General features: G+C 51.8%; 3 protein-coding genes across 3 annotated transcripts; all 3 read right to left on the minus strand.

Annotated features, from left to right (window-relative positions):
- Window positions 1-210: 210 nt before the first annotated feature.
- Window positions 211-1,072, minus strand: LOC100897231 (uncharacterized). Its single transcript, XM_003738528.2, has 2 exons — window positions 846-1,072; window positions 211-741 (listed from the first exon to the last, which is right to left on the minus strand). Exons 1-2 carry the CDS (start codon window positions 853-855, stop codon window positions 365-367), a joined length of 387 nt encoding a protein of 128 aa, XP_003738576.1. The 5' UTR covers window positions 856-1,072; the 3' UTR covers window positions 211-364.
- A 1,764-nt stretch (window positions 1,073-2,836) lies between these two features.
- LOC100904885 (cytochrome P450 3A9) lies at window positions 2,837-4,388 on the minus strand. The gene has a single exon (XM_003738500.2). It carries the CDS (start codon window positions 4,342-4,344, stop codon window positions 2,848-2,850), a length of 1,497 nt encoding a protein of 498 aa, XP_003738548.2. The 5' UTR covers window positions 4,345-4,388; the 3' UTR covers window positions 2,837-2,847.
- Window positions 4,389-13,116: 8,728 nt separating this feature from the next.
- On the minus strand, window positions 13,117-17,489 carry Ack-like (activated Cdc42 kinase-like). Its single transcript, XM_003738531.1, has 2 exons — window positions 15,888-17,489; window positions 13,117-14,421 (listed from the first exon to the last, which is right to left on the minus strand). The coding sequence occupies exons 1-2, from the start codon at window positions 17,487-17,489 to the stop codon at window positions 13,117-13,119; spliced, it is 2,907 nt and encodes a 968-aa protein (XP_003738579.1).
- Between the last annotated feature and the right edge of the window lie 3,417 nt (window positions 17,490-20,906).

Consider the following 20,906-nt stretch of genomic DNA (forward strand, 5'->3'; position numbering starts at 1 on the left):
TTCGTGTGGTGCTCCATGCGTTCATTAGCATTGTAAGCCTACATTAGGTCGTCCCGATAAAAAAAATAGAACCAAGGGCGAGATGATTGTCAAGCGATGGGTCGGGATTTGGACTTCGATATTGCGTGCGGTATTGTGGTGATATCGCGATATTGGGCCGCCCATAGAATGTATGCTGCGGGTAATTGTCGACGATGGAGACGACGAACGGCATCGATTAGACCTCTCGGCGGTCTTCTAATTTCCGACAAGAGTCGATGATTCTCGTCTGAACTCGAAATGATATCGGAGTGAGCCATGAGCTCGAAACTCGGACTTTATTCGGTATGGATCGGCGCTCGCATCGCACTCAACCTTCCATGTTTTAACGCTGGGCGAAAATTTTATCCAGCGCTTTCCCAACTTTGTCAAAAAGCTCGTGGAGTCTCTGCATGAGATCATCGACAATTTTCGCCACGTCGATATTTCTCACTTTCTCCATGAAAACTTCGAAGGGAGTCTGAATCATCGTTTCTCCTTGGCTTCCCGTCCCGACTCCATCTCTCGCGTCACCGTGTCCCCCTTCGTCGCCTACAGCCTTCTGCTTGTCTTTCGCATCGCCTTGGACTTTCAATCCGTCCGAGGACTTCTCTTCTCCTAGGCTGTTGAGGCTGATTTGAGCTTTCGAGCCGCTCATCGCTTTTCCCGATTTGACTTCTTGGCCTTCTACCACGATAACTGCTACCAGCAGGAGTGCCAAGTCTGAGGGGAGGGAACCGTTTTAACGAGCGATAGAGCATCACGAGAGATCAAGTTCATTTTCGGGAAGTATCTGAGGGGAATGTCGAATCAATCCGAGCACTCACAAGCTCTCATGTTGCCTCGAGAAGAACCTCTTTTCTCTTAAAGGCGGAGGATGAATTGGGCTGATGACTCCTCGAAGAATTCTCGCTCCTCTCTATAGGAGTCGACGTTGAGTCGCGATGGTTTTCTTCGTTCGAGGAAGGGCGGTCCTGGAATAATTCAACTCGCGAGTCTGCAGATGTCAGAAACATGTCCAGTACAGATATGGGAGGTATTACGGTGAACTCCAAGATTTTGGGCTTCTCAGATGCAAGAGTAAAGGATTAGACTTCGTAGCTCGCTATCAATTGAGGAGAACGGGCGAGAAGGAGATTCGCGAGCAAAGAGTGAGCGGCATTGCCGGACGGAACTCTAGTGCCGCGCCCAGAGCTCCCCTCTGTTCAAAAGCCGAGGAAATGAATTTCTGAAGTCGTGTGGAACGACAGGTCCCCTTCCAACTGTAGGAGAGCATTTCGACGTTGAGAAGAAATCAAGTCCTCGCTGGTCGAGAGTCCCTCCGAAGTCAGTCTCGAGTCTTGTCGTATTTCGTCCCAGTCCGGAAGAGCCTACACTTACTGTTTGTCCCTCCTACTTTCTTCCCGTTCTAGTGTAGAATAATAGAGCTTGACTCGCCTCACTTACCTCACGGTCTCACGGTATCCTATTATTCGATGCAACCAAATCAAGATCGTTATCTTCCGGGATCGATTTGAGTCCGGGAAGTTTATTGTTTCTGACCTCGAGAGCAATCCTTGCCGGAGATGATACTCATGGACATGCTCTTCGCCAATCGAAGCTCTCCGGAGCGAGGAGAGCTTCCCCCGAAGCTGAGAGGCATCCTGAGTCACGTCAGGGAGCTCCACACGACTCAAAGCCATGAGGTAATTAGGGGGAGAATCACTGCAAGCTGCAAGCACCCGGGAGCTCCGAACTCCGATGACTGTGGATTCGGGAGCAGGGGAGTTGATTCGAATTCGAGGATGAATATGGCTTCCGTAAACTTTGGGGGCCTCCGGCCTCCGCGAGGGTCTCATCGGTCTCATAATCGACGTCCGCGAATTCCTCATTGGTCGTCCAACTGATTGATTGTAATAGACACAGCGCTTATATTCCCGAACAAGATTTTCACGGGATGAGCCCTCGGGAGAGAACAAGATCCCGGAACGGCTGATTGAGAGCCGCACCGGAAACCGCGTAGAACTACGCTCAAGCGATTTTTGTGCAATTCATTCAAGGATGCCGATGGTTTGTTGAGCCCAGCGATGGATAGTTCCTCGACTTCCGCCGCCCTACTTGTCCTACCTCCCTTTTCGTTTCCGATGATATGGAAGGATTTGATCGAGAGCCCCAGAGGCTCTGTTCGCCGTCGTCGCCCCAAACAGGAGAGGCGGAGAGTTCCGAATCAGCGGAATCATCTTGCGGAAGTTCGTTCGACAAATCTCTCGTCGCGAACCCCTCCAGCATGAATTTCCAGTAGCTGCCGCCTCTGAAGAAAAACTGCTCTAGCCAGGAGGGTCGAAAGCCCTCAGGGGTGAGGGGCGATAAGGCCATCCTCCCTCCCTAATGCTAAAGCCTGGACCCCGAGGAGGCGCTTCATCTCCCGGATAACTGGAATAGGCCTCCCCTAGGGAGAAAAAATCCCTAGAATCTACGGCAGCAATCGCTGTTTCTTGACCAAATAAGTCAGATTCCGAGGAAAAGATATCGCTCGCTGGGAAGCATATATCTACGGAGCAGATGTCGACCCCCTAGCGAGGCATGACACGTCGCCAGTCAGCCATTGATTGGACCCATCCCCGAGCACTTGCTGAATCTCAAACTGCTGCGCGCTCCCGGTACTTGTTCGGCACGAGCGTTTCGTTCTAAAAAACATCGAGCTATGCAAGTCATTAGGTACGAAGTGTAAGTCCCTCGTAAAGGCCTGCTCCTGCCACAATGCTATCAGCGCCCGAGAGTCTAGCCGGATGCTTCGCCACGCCTTGCTGAATTCATCAATTCCACCCGAGGTTCCCACATCAAAATCCTTTATTCTAATAACCTTATGTCCGACCGGGGAATGATACGGATAACCAGCGGTTTCCGCATCATCTTCTCGAAATCGAAGCCGCTCCGCAACTCCGGGGGATGGGCAGGAGTCGCGGGACATTTTTCGAACTTGAAAGCCAAGATCACATTTGCCAGAGCCGTTTGCGAATTCATCAGTGCCAATCTCTTTCCTGGGCAGTGCTTCGGGCCATCACCAAACAGCAGGAAAGCCCCCATTTCTGCTGTCAATTCGGGTTCCTCTTTGAGGAATCTCTCCGGCCGGAATTCAGCCGGCTTCGAGAAATAACGCGGATCCCGCATCATCTCTTTCCCGAATATATCGATCGCCATCCCCTTCTCGAATCGGATCCCGCAGACTTCCGTCTCAATCGTACAGAGTCTGTCGAGCTGGAAAGCGAAGGGGAAAAACCGAAAGGATTCAAGGATCAGAGCCTCCACATACTTCAGCTGCTGAAGATCTCTGTACTCCACTTCCCTACGATCGCCGAGGAGCGACCTGATTTCTTCGTAGGCTCTCCGCTGAGCTTCGGGGAACAGCGCCAGGTAGTATACGCTGATGTTGAATGCGAACCCGACAGCATCGAGACCCCCTATCATCAAAAAGAAAGCTTGCGAAGTCATTAGGTCATCCGTGATCCTCGGGTCTTCGCGTTGCAGCAGTAATTGTCGATCGATTATGTCCGCGGTTTCATCGGCAATAGCTTTGTCGAGTCCAGCTCGTTTCTCCTTGAACATGTGTTTTGCGAGTCCTCTGAAGTAATCCATCGTGGGCTTTGGTGGGAACGTGACTCCCGGGACGTATCTGAAGAAGTTCGGCGCCACGAAGAACAACAGGGTTGCCAAGCCTGGCGATAGCGCGATGCGAGTGTGTCTTATAAGCTTGGCGTCGGGATGTTCCACGCAATTGGTGTCCTTGCCGTACGCGATAGCCATCGTGGTATCAACGGCGTAAAGCTTCGCGAACTCGCCGAACTCCCGCTCGAGCTTTCCTCCATTCGCCTCAGCGAGCCTGTTCAGTTTTCCAATCAAACGTTGGGCGGTTAGAGTAAACTTCGTGATCATGGGCTTCATTTTGGCCGTCGTGAAGGCGTAACCCATCGCACTTCGCATCAGCTTCCACTCATCGTGAGACAAGTTCAGGAGACTGTTGTCCCAGATCGGATCGCCCGATTTGAAATCTGAGCCCCGCTTGAAGAACTTGTCGAACTGCTTTATCAGAACTTCTCTGGCGATATCGAGCTCCTGGGTGGCAATACATGGCGTCAAGCCTTTGTAGGTTCCGAAAAACCGACCGTATCGCTTGGCGGCGTAGTGTTGAAAGTCCGCGAAGCTCCGCGTGTTCAAAATCCACAAAATGCGATACAGATAACAGTAGTAAGGCTCGTAGGGAATGCCTTTGTTCCTCCAAAACAGGGACACTCTCAACACTTTGTAGCAGAGCAGAAGGAAGAGAGCTGCGACGAGAAAATACCACATGATCGTTCTCTTCTGGAGCGGAAACACAAAATCCAGCCGACTCGAGGAGGAAAAACAGATCTAACGAGCGGGTGAAATGTCCCGAACCGAAAACAACCGCGCTAAATCTCGATGGGGAAGGATTGACCTCTAATTATTCAGAATGGAGAGAGGGAATCCAGAGCCTGCGATGATTGACCTTCGTTTGCACGAGCGCTCTTTCGAGTGGCCCGTGAGAGTTGACGTAAATTCGAGCTCAGTCGGTTTCTACCATCTTGGTGCGAGCCGTGATATCAGTGATCCCGGGAAGGGAGTCCGAGAGCCAAAGAGCGGAGTCCGTGATTAGGCTCATCTCAGTGACCGCCGCGATTGACATCAAATTGATTGATTGACTAGGGTACCCGGCCGCGCTGCGCCTCACATTTACTATGGGCGCATCCAACACCAAGACAGACATTCTCTGCAAATCACTGACTTCGACGAAACCTGGCTATTCCCAGCTCGCATTCTCCGCTCCAAAATAATCTCCTGCTCTATATTTTTTGTCCATCAGTCTTCGAGCCTCTCCTTCCCTCTCCCGAACCTCTGATCTTCACCCGTGTCCGCGTACGGTCTCGATTTCACTTTTCCCCATGCTGCTCCTCAAATACCCCGTCCTTTTCGTCGTCCATTCACCCTACATTTCCCCCGTCGTCTTCGGACTCTCAACTTCTCTGCCTCTCCCGGTACCCCTTTACTCTTTCCCATCTTCCTCTACTTTTCTACTTTCTGCTCCTCCTCACTTTTCTCGCTCGAACTGTCTACCCGCCAAGCCCCGATTCTCTCGTCTTCCCGTTCCCTGTCACCCACCCTGACCTCTCTTTGTGTTTCTCTCAGCCCGGATCGCTGATCTCTCCCCGTTTCTAACTCCCCCCCTCGATTCCCTTTCCTTCCCTGTCCTTCTCCTCTTCTCCGCTATCACGATTTCCCCGTTTCTCCACTGCTCCCAGGTTTCATTCTGCTTCCATAACTCTCTCGTTTTCCCGTTCCTATTCTTCCCCCGTTTCTAATCTCCTCCTGGCTCTCCTCAATTCTCCCATTTTATTCCACTCTCGATTCCTCTTCTGTCTCCTCTTTCCCTCTCCTCTTCTCCGTCTCCTTCTTCATTCCCAAGTCATTTCGTGATGGGAATTCGAGCGTGCTTGGTGAATTCATTACTGGGACTCAAAATCGGGAAGTGTGAGGGAACTCCCGAAGTGGCCTCGAAGTTCGAGCTCAGTGCTCACTCTTCAGAAGCAGGATCCTTCATCGTTCGAATGACAACGCGGACGTGATCGTGTCATTTCTGTGGGTCAATCGATTCCTCTTCAATGACCACCAGAGCGCTTCCCAGAGAAAAGGAGTGAGCTCCCGATATCTCACCCACTTCAAGAAATCATGGCTGACCTACGATCGCTCGGACCTTGGAGGCCGAGCGGACCCCGAGGTCCTCGAACACGGAGTCATCCTCATTCTCATGAGTTCAGGAGGGCACGAGGGACCTCGCTCCAGAGTACACAGCTTCTTTTTCGTCGGTACCGGAAAAAATCTTCTCCCGCACGACGCGGCGTAAATGTTCGTCAGTACCTTTCTCGGAGAGCATTCGGCAAAAAAAAACGATTTCCGTGATCTCCCTTGGACTGGGAGACCCGAGCGAGTCAAGTCACCTTATGTCCCAAAGGAACACACGTTCCACGATGGATACTTGCGCGAAAGTCCCCTCCTCTCTCACAACCCTAACGGGTGAGTGAAATGGTTGGGTTGGTGGAAGACATTCGTGATCCTGTTCGGAAAACACAATCTTGCACCACAGAACCGATCACCGCACCATCCTCGAGACGCGCAACACAAAATCGGGATTCTCAGTTCTTGCGCTGTCTATTTCCGAGAGAGCGTCTCGTCTTCGACGGATTCCCTCGACAAAAGGGCGAGTTCTTTCTCAAGGTTGGGGAGTATCCGGCAATCAGATCCATCATCATCTCAATGCATGACCGGCTTGCGGAGCGATCGATCAAAACGTTGCCATTACGACAACCTTAATTCCCCGACGGAGATTTCTTAAAACGCTGAGATTCGAGATTTATCTGCTCAGTTTCATGTCAATCTGTCACTAGCATGAGCACGGAAAACGACCCACAGAACAACTCGACCCTCATTAAGTGTCAAGCCCGGCCTGAAACTATGATCGCGTTCTCCACGCTTTCCGATGCGAAGATATAAAGGACGTGAAAATCGACGCGTCGCCAAAGAGATCTCGGAATTTATGGTTGGACCATGAACCTCACGAAATCGTCTTTGCTGGTCGCCATACTAATTGTCGCAGGTGAGATTGCCGCGCGGTGTCATTGAGAAACCTCGATCTAACTGCTTCCGCTCGCTCCGATATATCCAAAATTACAGTTTGTGCTTGGCGAGCTGAGGGACACCACATTTGCTCGTCTCTGAGCGCCGTGACGATATGCGGGTCACACGAACTGATGGAGAGATGTCATCACGACTACCATGACTGTCACCAACTCAGTATGGAACCGCACCATGCGGACAGATTCCCTCTTCGAATAATAATGAATATCGGGCGACACGATATGGGGGGCCACGAACATCATCATCACCATTCGACTCATCATGTTGAATTCCAGCATTCAATAGAAGATATTCACGCAGATGATCACGATCACTACCTGGACGATCATCATGGACTAGAGCACCATGAAGATGAGCATCATGGAGAAGAGCACCTCGAGGAAGATCACCACGGGGAAGAAAACCATGAAGAAGAACACCATGGAGAAGAACACCATGGAGAAGAACACCATGGAGAAGAACACCATGGAGAAGAACACCATGGAGAAGAACACCATGGAGAAGAACACCATGGAGAGGAGCACCATGGAGAAGAGCACCATGGAGAAGAGCACCATGGAGAAGAGCACCATGGAGAAGAGCACCATGGAGAAGAGCACAATGGTCCTGAGCTAGGCAAGAAAGAGCTCGACGGAAAGGGAAATCACGGAGGAGAGCACCATGGAGATGAGCACCACGACGGGGAATACCACGGAGAGGGACACCATGGCGGGGAGCACCACGGAGATGAACACCATGGCGGGGAGAACCACGGAGAGGAGCACCATGGTGAGGAACAGCACTTGCTCGAGCATCACGGAGTGGGGCATCACGGGATTGAGCATCATGGTATAGAACGTGAAAGAGTGATCTTCCATGAGGACGGTGGCCACGGCAACAACCACGTATTTGTTCTCCACCATGGTCTTTACCATCACGGGGACCATCACCTTCACGGACACTACGGACATGATTTCCACGGGCATGATGTACATCACGACATCCATGAACATCACGGACACGACCTTCATGCACATCACGCACACGACCTTCATGAACATCACGGACACGACATCCATGAACATCACGGACACGACATCCATGAACATCACGCACACGACCTTCATGATCATCATGGACACGAGTCCCACGACCCGGAGGCCGTGAAGAAATTGCCTGCTAGGGAGTCGCCTAGCCCGGGGGGAAGAGTTCCCGGGATCTCCATGGCAGCATCTGCGGCAATGTCCGCTGCGATCTCCCCGTTCGGCAAGGATGGACCCCGTTTCCAGTCTGCGGAAGGCGAGAAGGGCGCAACGATTTCCCCGGGTCACGGCCACTCCATCCAATCGCCTGATCCCAACAGCCCCGGCGGAGAACCCCAAAAGGTGGGCGAAAGAGAGGGGAACACCGAGGAAAATTTCCGGAAAACGCATCACGAGGCCACTTCGGGAGATATGAGGGAAACCGCAGATGTGACAGGAGCCATGCAAGAGGATGCACCTGACGACACGCCCGGGGAAGGTTCACGAGATACGCAATCTGAAGATACCGAAGGCAGTCCGTCGACGCCGTCGATCTCAGCGGAAGAGTCCGATGGGCCCGGCGGCGATCAACCGAAGTCGACTCGGGCTCCGACTCCTCGCACATCGGGAGAAGCCGCATACTCGGGGAAAAACTCCTTTCTCCCATATACTTCCCGAGGTCGAGAGAATTCTTGGGAGGAAAGAGCAGAGTTCACTTCGGAGTCTTCGCGATCAGAATCCGCTTCGGAGTCCCCCCCAGAAGAAGACAGTTGGTATAGATGACTTTGGCCCGAGGGAGCTTTCGTTTGGGGAAGATTCGTGGGGTTCACAAAATTTCTTAGAATTTACAATAAACCTGAGTGAACGGTGCTCCGCCTCTGAGTTGTTGCTCTGCGATCAAACAGAGTATCTCACCGATTTTTTCACGTGTGGCTTCTCACGTTAGAATCCCTGGTCTCTCGTCGGGACACGCTCCAATTTCAACCGGCAGCTCCGCGCAAGTTCCCTCCTCGACCCCGTTCTTGAGACCCTCTGGGCTTGTACTAAATTGTACGTATCTGTTGCGCCGTATTTCCTTCGCAAGTTGTATGATATTTCACATCAGCACGGCATAAGCAACGCTCGCGAAGCGTGCCTTAGTCATGGAGCTCCGTCTAAAAGCTCCTGCTCCAATAGCCTCCATTCGCAACCCATAGATATCGAGTGCCATGCAGCTGAAGACTCTACAGAAGCACAAGCCCGGCGTGGTGGTGCTCCCTAGATTGGATTCGCGCCGAATCATCCGTGAAGACGGGAAGGCTGCTGATTACCACGCCGCGCCGGCGCCTCGCTGCAGCGGAGACCCGCGAGAGTTCAAGCCACTGTTCGCGACTTAGACTCGCTTGCACTTGTGTTGTGTAGCTTTTCACGACTTTTGGAATGATTTGATTTGGAGACTCTGTCGAAACCATCATCCATCATCCTCAGCAGAACCGGATCTTTCTATCAGGTCCTGTACGTCTGGCTGTACTCCTATTCCTGGCAACTGAGGGAGTGGTGCCCCATTCGGGAGAAGGCCTCGGGGCGACGTGAAGCGCAAGCCTTCGAACTGGCGGATACAGTAGCTCCTCATTCAGGCCTGACGACCGAGCATCGCTCAAGGGAATGGAGGCCTCGGATCGGACCGCCTACTTGACGCGCAGCATGACCATCAGTGTCTGAGCGGTAACGATTTCTGCCACCGAGAGGAGATCGACAACGAAGTCAGGCCATCGGGCGTATCGTGGTCGTCCTTACGGTCTTCACATGAGTTTGGATGAGCTCTCCGCCCACCGACTCTCGTTATTTCCTCTCGGGATTCAACTCGTCGCATTTCAATGCAGGTGAGCGGAGCGGGAAGAATCCCCCTTTGAGTTCAGAGCAGAAGCTCCAGTGCCGTATGATGGAAAACATATGTCCCTTCACTGAGAGAAGGTCCCATCCCAGAGGGTTGCACAACGACCCGATTCGAGTCCGGGATTCCGAAGTCCATCCCGAGAAAGACGGCGCTCGTGGAAGGTAGAGGAGCCTTCAATCAATCGGTGTTGGCGAAAGACCGGGAGGGGGCTAGGGGATCAGTCGGTAAGGATCTGAACTGGAATGCAGCATGCAAGAGCCTGAAAGCGACTCCGGGAATGGTGAGAACCGATTCTATCACGCGCGTTGCCAGCTGTGAGCCTTCATCATTATAAGTATGACCCCGGAGTCCCCAGTATGAGGGACCTTCCCTTTCGATTCGGCTCCATGCGGAGCGGGGATTTTGTTCTCATGAATACCAGCTTGGAAATTCCTCTCCTTATGCGCCTCTGATTCTCGGGACTTCAGGGTATGCTCATCCAACGAAATCAATCAAAGGATGCATATTCCCATCTAAGGTGCCGCTCCCGCAAGCGAATCCGGGAATATCTGCGAGTCGACGGAGCAGCTCGATGCCCTCTCAATCGACATCTGTGAGGAATCTTCCTTCGTTCTCCCCATCGGACTCTTGGCTAGGAGTTTCTGTTGGATTCGCTCCTAAACGCTCCCGATCCACAAAGTTCCACTGATTTTTCCTTGCAGTCAATCGTCAAATCATATGGACCGCAGAATAGATGCTCGATTGCAGTCGCGGCATTCGTTTTGGGTTCAGCGTTGATGTTTCTTGCCATGACCCAAGCGAGACCGATATTCGATCTCTTGTGGAGAACGACACCGAGTGAAGCGGCCTCGATGGAGTACTGAACTTGCACTCGCATCACGCGAGGGGGGGAGAAGGAAGAAGATGGAGGAGAACGTATTTTTCCCTTACTACAATATATGGGATTCTCAGCGGGAACCCGTGACAAGCTTGCAACGAGACTCTGACTAAAAAGGACTGACTAGGAATTAGCGAGTGACCCGAAATCCGGCTCTGCTGCATTCTGACTCGCTTCTGGACAGGATTATTAATTATTATTATGCATTTTCCACCAACTAAGAATAAGTCAGAGGAGGGGAGGGGGAGTCTCCCAGATTTTCTAGGAAGAATATCTGGCCCTCGATTAGAATGCCAAGTCCTTTATTCTACAGAAACCTACGAGAAGGCTTCCTTCAAGCCCTTCCCCGACTGGCACATTGCTTCATGGTCCTCGCGGACGAAATTACGTGTTTCGCTGTTCAGGGTTCGCGGTATGTACACAAGTCACCGATCTTGGGGTAGTTTTTGCAGATGTCGGCTCTCGCACAGCAGCTTAAGGTGGTGCAGTTCTGGAGAAACGTATATACGTTGTAGACAGCGATTAGCTCCCTTATGAGTTTAAGGCTCCCATTAGAGGCTCGAAGGTTTGAAAAATCTCCGAGCGTGAATTATACAGACCCCTCCTGTTTTCACGCAATCAGATTTTACGAGTAATCCATTCGATAGCGACACCAAAATTGAAAGCATCATGAGGAGCAAAGTCGACCACAACTCCACACATGGCTTCATGATAAACACACAAGGTTCCAGTTAAGTTCTAGTGCTTACTGCCGTATTATGGGCATCAGTCGCAGCGAATCGATATCCCACGGACTTTGATCATTTGGCACGATCGCCCATGGGCTGGGACGCCCGTTTAGCGCGTGACTCCTTTGGTGCACCAACCATTCCTCATCCAGCGATTCCGATTCGTTTCAATCGGATTGGTCACTCCCTTGATCGAGCCGATAGGTATGTAGAACAACAACTGAGAGCTAAATCAAGGACATACGGCAGCCTGGAGCGATTCCAGAATCTCGAATCGCCATCGACGCTGGCAGCGTATCATGAATAAACTTCTGGATTAAAGAGAGGTCCGATATTTACTCGAAGTTTTTGAAAATGAATCAAGTTACAGACGAGATCCTGGTCGAATTCTCGCTGTACTGGAGGAAAACTCCTCATTGAGCCAGGGTTTCCAGTTCCGAAATCGGCGCTGCTGCTGACGATGTTTCTTCCACTTCTTCTACTTCATGGTCGAGATCGTCCTCGATACTCTCACCAGGGTCACTCGGGCCTTTCTTACGCACTTTGACAGCGAAAGCTACTTCAATCACTTGATCGGACTCGGCTGCTGGAGCATCGCCGAAAGCCTGTGCACCAGAATAATCGAATCATGATGTCGAGAGCGGCCCCGAAGAATTGGAGGCTGAGCATTGATCGCGAAGACTGAATTTTTCTATACATCATTTACCTTGGAGTTCCTATGATGCAAGTATTTGCGGGCCATCGGCATGACGCCGCGAGCCGCCATATCATCTGGAAATGCATGCGATGGAGTCCGCGTCGATTCAGCTCTCAAATCCATCATTTCGTCGGATACCATGGATGCCACACAGTCGTCGTGACGACAGAAATCGCTTCTGAGAACTTACTTCGAGATTTACCCATGATTTTTCTCCGAATCATGGACATCGAGTTGACATTGTGTTGGACCACCACCAAGAGTAAAAGCCCTAACGGGACTGCCACCCGAATCATCTCTGGAAGTTCAATTCAGCATAGAGTGATTTCGAGACCTGACGGATGAGAATATCGTCAACTGTATCTGAAACAACAACGGGCCGAAGAAAAACAGTTCCCACCGGCTGCTATTTTCAGACGCTATTTGATTTACTATTTCGGGTGTTCCAAAAGATCTGGCATCTACTCACGACATCGAAGCTGCTTGGGAGCAATGACTCTCTCCTGTGGAAATGTCGATCATCGACATTTACGGTCGGTGTATAGCTCTTTCTAGACCATTTAACACCCGCTCGAGAATAGTTTCACACGGTGGTATTTATTACGATTCGCATTAGGATCTCTTCGTTGAACGAGTGCAATTGTTACTATTTACTTGAGCGATCATCAACCGTCCTCCATTTCATGAAAACTTGAAACCGAGGAAGCCGTGGTGAATTAATTCCATTCTATGATAATGATTCTTCCATGAACACGACCCCATCTTCGAGCGAGAAGAAATCAGGGAAACACATGCTTACAATTTTCATAATTGCAATATGCAATTATTGCATATTTTCTTCACCGATCACGTTCCGTGATTCGTGGAGTATCTACGCAAAGCCGCGAACATGTTCCTTGGTGAGCTTCCTGGATTACTCCCAGGAGCTACCATACTCTGTTACTATGAGAAGAGATTGGGCTGGAAAAGTCCCAAAACACATGGAATTATTTACGACTCGATTCATGGGGATATCGAACCCATGAGTGACTTAGGTAACATCTCTTTTGCTCACAACATTCTCCTCTCGCACGAATACTCTGATGGCACTTGGTACAGAAGATGTGTACTATATCGGAAGAAATACTACTTGAACAACGTTCATGTGCTCCGGTATATCGACAGCAATTTTCATTGTCGGCAGCGACTCTTGTTCCCATGAGAGAAATGAATTCGAGTCCTTGACGCGCGGCTTAAACAAGGCCCATTATGGCCTGGACCGCCTGCTCGAGGTTCCAATTCGTCGTTTCGAGAACAGACTTCGTCTCTGAAAAGGGGATCTCGTCGAGTTTGGCGCCTTCCGCCCGCTTCGCCAGGAGCAGTCGGAGTTTGGCTAGCTTTATCGCTTTGTGAACGTCCCATTCTGTGATGTTCAGAGCGGTCAAGCAGTCTACGGACGGAAGGTTTTCATAAGCCAAAACCTTCTGCATTATATGTACTTCATCTGAATCCGTCCCGCGTTGTCTGCCCTGGGTTCTTCGAGCAGCCGCCCGATCGGTGCTGAAGTCGAGGAGATCCTCGCAACTGACGTGTCTGTCGAGTTTCTTTTTCGGTCTCGCTCCGGTCGGATCGCCGATGTCCATTCGATCGAAGCTCCGAGACGATTCCGCTCTCAGAGACTGGGTCGAATTGGAGGGACGATTCCGAGTCTCCAGAAGAGGCTCAATCGATCGGAAATGGCGAATTTCAGGCCTGCACGGAAGACTCTCGGACGAGCCGAAGGAATGCAACGGAGAGGATCGCAACAGAGACTCGTTGCTCCGTGAAGTGGGACGAGACCTCGGTCTTTCCGGCTCGTGTCTCGGTGGTATTTGCGCCGGTAGCCGCGGAAGAGTCTGGACGACTCTCGCATCGTTGGCGGGGGCTTTGAAAGTGTTGTTGTTGTTGGCATCCTGTTGCTCGTAGCCGGGCAACGTGAGAACCAACGGATGAATCCGGCGGTGGTGTCGAAGCCCTTCGGTCTTGGTTTTGACGGCGGGTTTCGGTGGCAACGGTGGCGGAGGGTCGGTCAGTTCCGCACAATTGGAATAGGTGCGTGAATCCGCTGGCGGACTGTCTTCCAGACAACAGGTCATTTCACCTTTCTCTACGAGAGCTGAATAGACATCCGTAACTTCCCGGGGCAACGCGTCCTGGATCTGTCTGGTGTGCTCGAGCATCTCGGAAAAGTTTTTCTTCTCGTGATGATGGCCCTTGCTATTGAAAATGAAGAAACGCGGACCGTGTTTCCGAGTCGGGGTCGCCACGGGGCTCTGGTCCTGTTGGAGGGATTTGCTGGCTAGGTCCTTGGCGATCTGTATCGCCGTATCGATCGCCTGCTCATCGGTAGGCGATATCGGTTTGACGATGTGTCCCGGACTCTTGTTCTTGATGAGGGGTCGTGTATCCATCACGGTGGACGTCGAAGACGTACTCCCGTCTTTCCTCTGTCGACAGCTCATAGCCAGGGCCGCCACGACAAAAGCGTGTTGATCTGGTTCTTCGGTCCCGCGGAATACCTGAGGAGATGTGGAATTCGGATTAGGAATTTCGCTGAAGGCGGACAAGGAGGGGTCTTGAGCCGGTGCTATGTAGGTACCGTCGTTCATGGGCTTGCGTACTATGAATTCAAAGAATCAGGAAGAAAGTCAAATCGTTTCGGAATTCATCCCGCCGCGCCGCGAGAGCAGAAGCTGCGGCCGAGTCGGGCAAAAAAGAGAACGCCAAACAAATCTTGGGCTTTCACGTTCCTTGCAGTTCTGTTCTGGGAAGCGACATGAAGAAAAATCGTGAGCTTTCCCCTTATGGAAACTTCATAACAGAAACGATGCGCCACAAATTGTCGCGGCTCGTGCGCGGACACGGAAAAACTCGGGCCCTTAGGGCCGCTGCCGCCGCAGGCGAGTGACAAACAACACATAAAGACGACTATCTGGCTCGACGCGTGAACTCGTCGTCGTTTTCGTCGTTTTACGTTTTCGTGTAAGATGATGAGCGTTCTAATGAGAACGCTTTGTTGGTTCTGCTCCAGTCGTCTGTGAGAAAGATCACTTCTCTTCATTTTTTTTCTTCTCTATCACGTCGACCCTTTGCTCAAGTGAGCGGTGAACAAGTAGCCGAGCTCACATCGCGACTGAACAGGAGGAACTACCGCGTCCACCGCTAGCATTGCTGCTGGCCAGTCATGACCGAAGTCGCGACCAACGTTGGCTGAACCATCCAGTTTGCGGAGAGCATTTCGGGAATCGAAATCGTTCCCGCCAACCCCCATTGTGGTTCTCTGACTCTCGCGGGAACGTCGTGGGAGAAGCGGAACTGCCGCATATCAGCCCTCGGAAACACGATACGTGACGCCAACGAGCCTTTAAGGGGACCTGGCCCACGTCTCGGGAGCGGGGAAATTCCGATTTCGCGCTCTTCCCACCAGATTGGTACATCATTTGTCCTGAATGAACGTAGTTCCGCGGAACGTAACTTTTCGACGTTGGCTGAGAGGCATTGTAACCTGCCCAGTATGGGGAGACACTCAAGGAGTTCTATCATATTTCTCCGGACCCATCTCAGCGGATGAGAGTCGACTACGTTTTCGCACCGTAAAGTTCCGGAGCGAGTTCGAACGAACTACAGAGCAAATGAAGCTAAAGCGTCGCGCACGCTCTCCTCTTGTCAATCCATCGGGAGGACCCTTCCAGAATCGGTGGACGATCGAGAACCGAATCGACCGAACCCGAGAGAAAATGAACGTTCCGCTACGTTTCTATGGAAGCGTATCCGCTTCCGACGCGGATCAGATGACTTTTCGGTGAAGCGAGAGGATCATCATCGACGCGGGGACTACTGCATCAATCGATCGATCGGGTGACTGTCTCCACAGAATTCCCTTCTGGGGAAAATTCCAGTCACTCTGCCGCCGTTTTTTTCCGCCGTGCCAAAAACTCATCCATGATATTTGAAAGCTCCTCTCAAATTTCGAATACAAACTTACCTCGTCGCATAAAGGTGGGCCCACGTCGAATGGGCTGAGGTCTTCATCGCTGATCTCGTGGTACTCATGTCTCGATGGAAGTGCGTTCCCAAGGCTCACGGGTGCGACGCGTTGCGCTGCCGGTGGCGTTTGACTTTCGTCTGTGACCGACTGTCTCAACAGAGGCGTCATATCGGAACTTGAGTCCCTCTGAGGTCTCCGGGGCTTCGACTTCCTGCAGGGCTCGCCTTTATCGAAAGGGACAGCATTCGACTGCGCTGGGACGAGCGATGCGTTCGACTCATAGGGAACCGTAGCCGACGCGGGGAAATATCCCACGGTGCCCAAACAGAAGCCCCGCCAGACCTCGGGGGTGCTTTTATCCAGAACGACGATGACGTCCCCGCGGTGGAATTCGAGCGAGTCGCGGATTTGTCGCGACGCGTTCTGCGAATCCGTGTGGGCCTGGACCTGTTCAGGCATCGACGAGTTCAATAGGGCGATCAATTGATTGAACGTCGGTCTGTGCGAAGTGTCGTGAGCCCAGCACTTCAGCATCAAGCTATACGTTTCTCTTGGACACGCTTCGGGTCGCTCGAGTCGTTGGTAATTTGGTTCGTCAATGGCGTTCAAGATCTGTTGTCCGTTGAAATCCTGCCACGGTTGGGCTCCGAAGCTGAACATTTCCCAGAGTGTCACGCCGAAGGCCCAGACGTCGCTGGCCGACGTAAACTTCAGGAAATTGATGCTTTCTGGCGCGCACCACGCGATCGGTAATTTGAGGTTTTGGCTGAAATTCGTCTGATAATAATCTTTGCCAACTCCCAGCGCCCGAGAGAGACCAAAATCACTGATTTTCACAAAATCTCGAGCGAACACGAGTACGTTACGAGCGGCGAGATCCCGATGGATCATCCGTCTGCCCTCCAGATAGGCCATGCCCTCGGCTATCTGGATGGCGAAGTTTGACAAGATTCGTGGGCATGAATGTATGGCGAACGCCGGTTCCTTCAGACATTCCAATAGCGACCTGAACGGAGCGAGTTCGGTGACGAGCATGAGATCTTGGCCCCCCTGTACGACACCGTACAGCTTGACAATGTTCGCATGCGATATGCTGTGCATGATCGCTGCCTCGGCCAGAAAGTCGGAGGCATTCGATTGTAACCGCATCCTGGATAAACATTTCACGGCGACGTTCACACGAGTTCCAACCGGCGACATCCAAACTCCTGAACGCACGACGCCGAATTCCCCGGAGCCGAGAGTTTCGCTGAGGATGATCTGTGACCTCGGTATGAGGTACTGGGGCCCGCTGGGCTCCGAGGGCGGTACTGGCAGGCCCAGGACCCGGTCCTGAATCGGGAGCTGTTTCCCCATCAGGAACTGTCGGATCTTCCCGAGATAGCCATTCGAGAAGTGCTTGTCGAAGTGTCGCTTGAGCCTCCTCTGTTCGAATTTCGACATTCCCAACTGGTTGTAGTGCCGGTCCTCGAGGAGTTTGAGCTGATCGGCCGTGGTGACCTGGAGCTCGTTCCGGAAAGGCTCATAGTACTCACTGAGCTTCGCTTCGACGAGTAATTCATACAGAGTCAGGGGAATGTGCTCTCCGGCCAGAGCCATGTTGCTCGATGGTCAAGATCCAGATCACATCACTGTGCCGTAAGTCGAGGAGTCATCCGAGCGATACGTCAACACTGGTCGTCGTCGACGTCGAGTCAATCCGCAAACAATCTCCGATCGATCGTCATGATGAGCACCATGTTAACGGGAGCAACCTGTGATCAAACTAGCAGACGGTCCGGTTCGCGGTGGTGGCTAAACACACAGCAGTTCTTCTTCATCTTGGATCATGATGCCGGAGCGGCTGCTGCTGCTGCCGCCGCCACTGCACAAACCAACTCTCCAACCAGGCGAGCAGTCCGATCGTCCGTCAGTCGGTTAGTCGAGCGCATGCAGGCAGCCGCCGGCCAAGCACCCGGTCACCAGTGAGGCAGTCAGCATGCCGAGGAGCAAGCTAAGAACACCACGGCCAGATGAGGAGAGAACGCTGCTCCTAGCGCCATCTGCCGGCATGGATGTTGAACCGGGTGACACAATAGCTTGCTCGCGACCGAGGGACATCTGAACGGCTACGAGAATGGCAACGCGCGGCTTCTGACCCGATGTTCGATACTTGTCGAATATGCTCACCGCCCACGGGAATAATGCAACGAGTAGCCGACCGCCGCGACGGTGGCGGATGGCAAGGAACTATCAAGAGCATCGCACTAGCTTCAGCGATCCCCCGGGAATCGTCGGCTGGAACGTGAGCTAGAAAAGTCGCGGAATTCGGATTTGCTGAATGGACACGCGATTGCGACGAATGCTGCGCCGCTTTGGGATGGCTTGATTGTCATCACGCCGCAAACAGAACACACGCACTCGACATGAGTGCTGACCACACCGAGCGTAGATCCCGTGCTGGAAACTCTTTTTCGTGCTCCTGAAATCTCGGTCAATAGATCGCGAGCTCTCCGGGAAGAATTCAGATTGATTCGACGACCAGGCTGAAGATTATCATGGAGCTTCGGAAAAACGTCAAATCCGCAACGATAGTAATAGGGGTTGGGATTTTTCGACAGTGCTTGTCGAATCTGTCCTGTGTTTCTAATAACTATGTCTTGAAGGTGGTCTCCTGACGAGCTACCTCGCACTGCAACAGGGCGTGCCTGACCGAGAGGTGGAACTTGAAGATGAGGAGGATCGTCGCACAATCCGCGATGTCTACTTCCTAATCGACCGGGACAAACATTATCCGTCTTGGTTTCGCGAACCGGAAACGAGCGATTTGGAGCTGCAACCCACTCTGAAGCGCTGTTGCTATTAGCAACGAGCTTCGTGATAAAAGATCTCAGGGTGTTCAGCATCCCGGAATCGAATCCTAACAAGCGAGACACTGAGATGCGATCCCCGCCGATTGAATGAAACCTTACGCAGCTGAGGAATATCCGAGGTGGATTTCGGAAAACATTCGGGTTCCTCATCTCCGGAATATCCGCGGATGAAAATGGAAAATTATCATTCCCAGTCCAGCGAGATGTTTGCCGCTAAAGGACTCGTGTGAGCGAGATAAGGGTCGAGCGGCGACAAAGTCTTCTCATCGCTGAGGGAAATAATCGCTCCATACTGCTGTGAATATCTTACACCCTTGTGTACATGGACGGACTTCCCTGCAAAAAAAATCCAAGTACCTATCTGTTCGGTTTGTGTACTCGATCCCTACGGTTTATTGGTCGAAGGGATCAATAATTTTCTTATTGAAAGCTTCATATGGAAGAGGCTGCTCAAAACTTTCCACGCCGTCCTTTTTTGGTCATGAATCTTCGCGCCCAATCGTCATATTTTAATAGAAATAGTAAGAACTACAAAAGTAGGTAAGGTAACGCTTTTCCTTTTCGCGAACGGGAAACATGTGTCGAGCGAATCCTTATCCACATTCTCCCCGAACTCGAGAACGATCTGCGGGAGCGCTTCGAAGAGACCTCCGGGGCCCAGACGTCGCAATGGCGATGAAGTCCTATGTACATCGGATGGTGCAGGAATCGGGGGAATCGGTCCGTCGATGATTTATCTACTCGTCGTAATTCACTAGACGTGTTGCGGGTCGATCATCCGATACATACGCGATGCGGTAACTGGAACCAGAGCTCTTTGAGGAGGTGATTCGGGGAAAATAAATCTTGAGCACCTGAGAATCTCCCTTCCTCCCCTCCGGAACTCCGAACGGGAAAAGAAAAATTTCATGCTCAATGGCTGAGTACGCTTCTTCAAAGCCTGCGGGTCGAACATGGGAACCGGCGAAGGGGCGCAAGAGCCGATGTACTGTCTGAATGGACTGACAAGTTACCTTGTTGTTATTACGGGTCTCTCATTCCCACCGGCGAGATTCATTTTCTCCGCCTCCAGGTTCCGTCTCCGAGCGATTATGCTCAGCGATTGTCGCTCCGACTGCTTGAGTGCCGCCCCTAATGACGAGAGAAATCTTTGTCAAGCCTACGGTACCGCGCAAAGACGAGTAGCTTCAAGTCAAGGTTACTCACGTAAACTTTCTTGAAGATCCCCTGAGCCGAGATTCATGACTTGAGCTGGGAGTGCGGTCGACGATCCGATGCATATTGCGATGCAAGCGACGACGAGGACCTGTAAGCTCTTCGCAATCAGTACCGACATCGACCTGCTGAAGCATCGAGCGTACACTCTCGACTGAACATTGTACTGTTGTACTGACATTGCCCCGGAACCTCGATCGAGCCGAATCATTCTCACATGGCAATGGCACTTCTGACTTCGCATGATGGAGGACTCACCCACGAGAGATGCATCTTGGAGCTCGTCGCTGTTCGGTGAAGACGGATGACGAAATGAGAGCGAGTCGAATTAATGCGGAGCGGAAAAGATCGCGGTCAAGAGTAAGATAGGTAAGAGGGCATCAAGGTCTACGCGTTCTCCAACAAAACATGAGACGATTAAGAGGCTCGACCTTCGTATGACGGCTGCAGAGCATGTCGCGGAAATGTTGTTTGTCTGAAACCGTCGCTCCCGAAATTGTCAAGATAGCATCAGATCCCACGGTAAATGATCCCGGAAGTGTCGAATTCCGAAATCAATTTTCATCGACTTGAAAGTCTGGGTCTTCCAGATGGAATCTGATGCTGATCTGTTGCCTTCTTCGCCGGGTGAGCCTGGTCCCATCACGTCAACGAATATGCTTCGAGCGGGATTAGTCGAGAAAAATCGCTTCTCGAGGATTTCTATCTTGGTGATCAAACGCGCAGCCGACGGAGTACTTCGTTCCCATTTTCCATCAACTGCGCCCATAAATGGGTTCGTTTGGTTCAGAGAACTGACTGGATGATATACAATCTATGATTCTTTTCATCCGGAGAGGAGTCGGGGGCGCAAATCATAGAATTTCATGGTTCCGGGCAACAGCTTGGGCATATAATAGGAGGAAAAATTCGACATCCGACCGGGGCAATATGTCTTTTGACCGAAAAG

This window comes from Galendromus occidentalis, unplaced genomic scaffold (assembly GCF_000255335.2).
Source record: "Galendromus occidentalis unplaced genomic scaffold, Mocc_1.1 scf7180000076006, whole genome shotgun sequence".
In the NCBI taxonomy this organism is placed as follows: Eukaryota; Metazoa; Arthropoda; class Arachnida; order Mesostigmata; family Phytoseiidae; genus Galendromus; species Galendromus occidentalis.